Source organism: Barbatula barbatula (genome assembly GCF_947034865.1).
Source record: "Barbatula barbatula genome assembly, chromosome: 2".
Lineage (NCBI taxonomy): Eukaryota > Metazoa > Chordata > Actinopteri > Cypriniformes > Nemacheilidae > Barbatula > Barbatula barbatula.
Genome location: NC_136767.1, coordinates 1734607 through 1740606, shown reverse-complemented (window position 1 = coordinate 1740606; position 6000 = coordinate 1734607). Strand labels below are relative to the sequence as shown.

General features: G+C 35.3%; 1 protein-coding gene across 1 annotated transcript; it reads left to right on the top strand.

The window, feature by feature from the left end:
* Positions 1–872: 872 nt before the first annotated feature.
* On the top strand, positions 873–3108 carry lhx6b (LIM homeobox 6b; the record flags this gene model as incomplete). Its single annotated transcript, XM_079449917.1, has 5 exons — positions 873–943; positions 2043–2263; positions 2401–2495; positions 2655–2750; positions 2962–3108. The coding sequence occupies 5 exons, from the start codon at positions 873–875 to the stop codon at positions 3106–3108; spliced, it is 630 nt and encodes a 209-aa protein (XP_079306043.1).
* Between the last annotated feature and the right edge of the window lie 2892 nt (positions 3109–6000).

Here is a 6000-nt window from a genome sequence, read left to right as displayed (position 1 = left end):
TTACTGTATATATTTTAAACCAAGTATCATTAAAGAAAGCATTAAAGCGTTAAGGAAAAAAACGTAAACGTTTCTGTTTGCTGTCATTTAAGGAAACAAAAACGTGTATATGGCATGATTAGTGCTGGCAATGCCATGATTACTCTGAAAACCCAGCCTATATTGAATTTCACATATGGCCTAAGATCGCCTTTGACTGACAGTTTAAATTTGCACTTCATCTCCAATCACAAGCGTTTCAAGTCATCCAATTATACGGACTCTTATCTTATTGTATGGCACATAGTAATCATCGCGAAGGTCTCAGATGTTAATATCATGAGCTAATCGATCATTCTCTTATAAATGGGCCTGGTTTGATATAAGTGTGAGGGGACCTGTCTGAAATAGCGTCTTTGGTGACTGATTGTCAATTTTAACATCTCGATTCTTCTTCTCACCGCGCACCGTGACGCACAGACATGGTAGGTTGTTACATATAATACGAATAGTGTTTTTATTAGCAAAATAACAGCTACATAGTTACGAAATAATGAACTAAACCTATTTCCAAAGTCAGCTTTGACCGGGCATTGGGAAGACAGGTCACTCGGGACATCACCGCTGTCACACCGGTCATTCACGTGCGCGCGCTGCGCGCGGGGAATTCTGGACCGTTACCTTTTGACGGTGAGTTTGAGCGAGTGAGAAAGACGAAATAGCCAGACACAAATTGAATACAGATGATAAAATGATATTTTACATGTACAAGCAATATTGCGATAATGAAGAATAGGTGTAAACAATATTGTTTTAACTTAAAACTGAACATATTCTCTCAGGTGCACGGATTAACCTGGCATTTCAAGTGTTTGAAGTGTTCGGTGTGTGCGATGTCTTTGGGTCACCATGACAGCTGCTTCATCAGAAATAAGGAGATTTTCTGTAAAACGGATTATACAAGGTAAATCTCGATGCTATATTTCTACTTTCGGTGTAGATTTGGGCCTATAAAAGTCTTCGCCATTTCAGATATCGTCTGATGTATAGTTTAAGACACTGTATTCTTCATATATTATGATAATTCAGTAAAAAGATATGAAAGTTAACTTTTTGACAAACTTTTACAATGAAGCAGATGCTACTTTCTGTGCTGGATTTTGGAGCCAAATTGCCTATTTTGTTTGAGTGAAATGTATTTACATTTAGCAGACGCTTTTATCCATTTAATACAAAGAGTTCGGGGAGCAATAAGCGATATGTCATAAAAGAGCAATAGTAGGATAGGTGCTAATACAAAGTTACTAGTTTCAACAAAAGCCAGACCACTACCTGATGAGAGGGTTGGTGTACTTTTTTATTTGATTCCCCTCGCCTTTTATTTAGCTCCTAGAGATTATCCCAAATTTAGCAGCTTTGGAAAACTGAAGCATTCACCTTTTATTTCAATATATTATTAAAGGCGTAGTTCACCTTGAATATGAGAATTCTGTCATTATTTAAGCCCTCTTGTCATTTCAAACCTGTATGACTTTCTCCTGCAGAACACAAAAGATGATATTTTGGAAAATGTTGGTTTAACCAAAAACCCATACCAACGTTTTTCAAAATATATGTATTTTTGTGTTTTGCAGAAGAAAAAGAATTAGAAAGGTTTAAAACGGGGTTAGTAAAAGCTGTCAGAATTTCATTTTGAAAGTGACGTCTTTCTTCAAAGACGTATTAAAAATGTAGTATTCATGGTAGTCGCGCTTGTGTAAACCGAAGTTTAGCTATAGGGGCTTTGCTATCATTTAAAAAGGCTATAGGGGAATAATTACACACCACCACATGAGCAACGAGCCAAGAGAATGACTCAAAAATATGATTTCACAAAAAGATCAACACAGAAATAACAACTGATAAACAAACCGCGGTTATGCTTAATTTTCTGTGCACAATTTGTATTTCTATACTTACTACTGTATATTCAAATACAAAGCATAATCTATGCATGCTGTGGATTACGTCACTGATGTTATTTGCCATGATGTACAGTATGTTGAATCACATATTGTTTTCAGTGCTTTTGCCATAAAATGCGCTCGATGTCGACATACGGTCAGTGAGAATGACTGGGTTCGGCGGGCAGGAAGCGATATATACCATCTCGCCTGCTTCGCATGTATGTCTTGTAAAAGGCAGCTGTCTACAGGTGAAGAGTTCGGCTTGGTGGAGAACCAAGTTCTCTGTCGCCTTCACTACGACATATTGCTGCTTAACCTACAGCGTGTGTCAGACAATGGTAAAATGTTTCTCTCGTATCTTTTTGCAGTTATTATTAGCAGATATGACTAACAGCTAGTACTTTACAGAAATGAAAACTTTTAAAGTATATTTCACATGTGATATCTGAATTAATAAACTTTACTTTTTAAACAGGGGGTGTAGCACATTTGGAAGGAAATTTACCGATGGACTGCATCCCAAAAACAGAGAAAAGACCTCGTACATCCTTCACTCCAGAGCAGCTTCAGGTACCTGCGAAGTAATTTTTATTTATAATAGATCATTTTAATGCTTATGCTTACTGTCCTTCTCTTTATAGATGGTAAGATATCTGAAATTATTATTATTACTGATAGAAAATGACATGCATCTGCAGAAAAGGCTGCGTGTGATACTGTTATATGCAGGTTATGCAGACTCAGTTTATCCGAGACAAGAACCCTGATGCACAAACACTGCAGAGGCTGGCAGAAGTGACTGGACTGACCAGAAGAGTTATACAGGTACATAACAGCTTGCTTAAGTTATGATGTTCATTTACATAACAATTTAAATATTTTGCAGATGCTTTCGTCAATAGTTTTAATCATGCATGCTCCCTTTACACTGCAAACACAATAGTTTAGTTTGAAATATGGATTCAAAGACTCAAGGCCATTTCATTTGAACCATTAAGTTTTCATTAACATTCTATATCATTTTATTTTAATTTAGGTTTGGTTCCAAAACTGTAGAGCCAGACAGAAGAGGAACCCCGTCCATGATATAATTCCTCCACATAATTCCTCCTTCACTTCTGAAATGCCACTGCTGTCAGATAACCTTCTCTACTTGCCCTCAGGTAGACTCGAGACTCACTGAGACAAATGTGTCCACAGTGCCCTCTGTTCCTTTACTCTGAGATGTATGTTTTATGTGTGTGCCAAGTCATTCGAAGTAACTCAAGTTGTAAAATAATTTTGTTATACAATGTACACAATTTGCAAAAATTACAAAAAGCTAAGCGGGGATAAAACTTTGATTACCAATATGTAGTTGTAATTATATCAATTGTAATTTGTTTTTATTTAAGTACACAAGCAACAGTTTAAACATTAATAAGGCATTATGATGAAATGTTAGGTCTTCAAAATATTTTAAAAGCATAGAATAGAAGAAAAAAGCGGTCGATATAAAAACAGTAAACATCTGTATTAACATTTTCAATTATAATTTGTAAATCCTGACATTGTTTTAGTGGGGAAAAGAGGCAAACCATTAGTCACAACACTTTGCTAAAAGTCACATAGATGATGTTTATTATTGTACAATGTACACTTACTGAAAAAGATAGTTAAGTTTGATATGCTTTTCCCCCAAAATGCACATTCTTATCAATTGCAATTATCTGTCACAGTTCAACTAATGACCTGATAAAATTCAGTCATCACTGTTCTTCATCCATTGACATTGTGCCAGAGGTTAAAGGGCTCTAATTTTGACACTGTGTTTAATTAATGACCATCATACTTTTCTTTCAGTGAGCAATTTTCCAGTGACCACTGAATTCTCATGATGCATTGATCCACTGCTCTGTCCATTAACGTCAACATGTCTTGAACAAAGTGTTCTATTGATTTGAACACACTTATGTTTGGCGCATTAAAATAAGTCACAATGGCCAAAAATGAAACTTAAATGGCTTGTTATTTGGGCAACTTCTTTTATACCCCTACACAGTTTATCTTGATCTATACACACCAAGTGATCAATTCAGTCTAAACCTAATCTCTCATAGGATCGCCATCTGTATCTAGACAGATCTCTTATTCACAACAATATAAATGTCATCCACAAGAGCTTACTTTTTACATTGTCTTAAACTACTTTAGTTTCAGGGAATAAAAGAATAGCATTATTAAGAACATGTTTTGTTTACATTTTCTACTGTCTACTTTTATTTTGAAATATAAAAATTGTTTGATGTAGTGAATGGACAGTGCCCTGGGAAAATTGCATTGTGACTTTCCTTGCAGGCTTTCCTCTTTCATCTGGCTCTAGTTTCATTCTTATCAATTTATAGTATATCGTCTCGAGTTCAACACAGTATTATATTTGTTCAACTCATTTATTAACATCTTTACCTGCTACGATCAATCATTTCCGAGTCTTTTAAAACGAAAGGTCTCTATTCTTTAGCAAAACAATAACTGTAGCAAGTGTCAGATTTCTTCTGATCTCTCTGTCACTAAACAAAACAACAGCAAACATCATCGCACATCAAACAACGTGTAGCCAATGTATAGCAAACTCTCAGCCAACAGTAACTCAGTTTTAACAATTATAAAATACACATATCTCACTTTTGCACTCAACATTCTCTCAGAATATTGGACAACTATAAGTATTTATACTGTATAATTTGGTATCTAATGGCAGCATAAAGTCAGAGTTAAATTGCTCATGAGGGTTTTGTCATTTTTAGTTTCAGCTTTGATACAATGCGCAATTTCATCCACATGATGGAGCCGAATCTATGAAGGTGTGTGATTAGTGTTTACATACATGCAAACACATTTATTGTAGAAGAACCAACTGTTAAACTAACAGTAATATTGAGTTATTTAAAAAAAAAATGATAAAAAATACTGTGGTAGTGCTATGGTAAAGTGATGTATCAGATTGTGTGTAATGTTGTGGCACTTTTATTCAATATTAAATCATTACTATGTGTATTTAATTGACGTAATAAAACAAATCACTGAAACAAATTAAACTGCATTGCCAAGGGAAGAAACAGTCTCATCATGGTACATGTCCAAAAAACATGTTAGTAGCTAGTTTTGGAAAAGCACTGTGAACGTTTTTTACGTTACATTAATTATGAACTTATTTTCTACGTATTTTGTATAATAAAAAAAGTGAAACATATTAACAATATCTTGACAATAGATTGTTTCCAGAATCCATGTTTTAAATGAGAGCCAGAAATAAAGCAGGTGATTGGGTCCACCTCATCTCTAAACAATTTCTCAGGGGTTTTGCCTTTCTGCTCTCTCTCTCTTTCTCTCTCGCTCTCTCTCTCTCTCCTCATTGTTCGAGCTTCTCTCAGCCTATAGTTAGAGACCCGTCTCCATGTTAAAGCCCGGCTCTCAAATTACTGCTCATTGTACTCCCTGAATGGTGTCAGTGTACAGACTTTGTCTTTGGTTACCTTAGATTTAGAAAAAATGGGGTAATGATCATAACAGTACATCCTGTCCCATGGTGGATATGAAGTCACCTCCTTTGTGAACAGTAATTATCAGTCGTATTACCTGGTGTGAATTCCTTTGGTAAAACTAAAACTTAAAAGAAAAGCATCATGATGAAAATATATTTTTTCTACTTCATTTCAGTTTTCATTTTCACTCAAGTAAAAAAATAGCTCAGTCTGTGCATAGTGCCTTGGGAAAACTGTATTGTGTTTTATTGGTTTCAGTCAGGAAATACCCATTTACCAGGGGAGCAACGTGATTGGTCAGTCACAGATTTCCATAGACAACAGCTTTTTAGGAGCAGTCCCAGCTCAAATACTCATCTCACCTGAACGCCACGTATACACGCCACCAGATCCTCCTAGGACAAAACAAAATCTAGGAGATTCTCATCTGATCAGTGTAAGTACAAATTTTCAAATCTGCAAGGTTCATTCTTCTTTTTTGCAAACAAATAAATAGTTAATTGCATATTAATCAATGATATGGATTTTTTAACAATATTGCATACAAATTC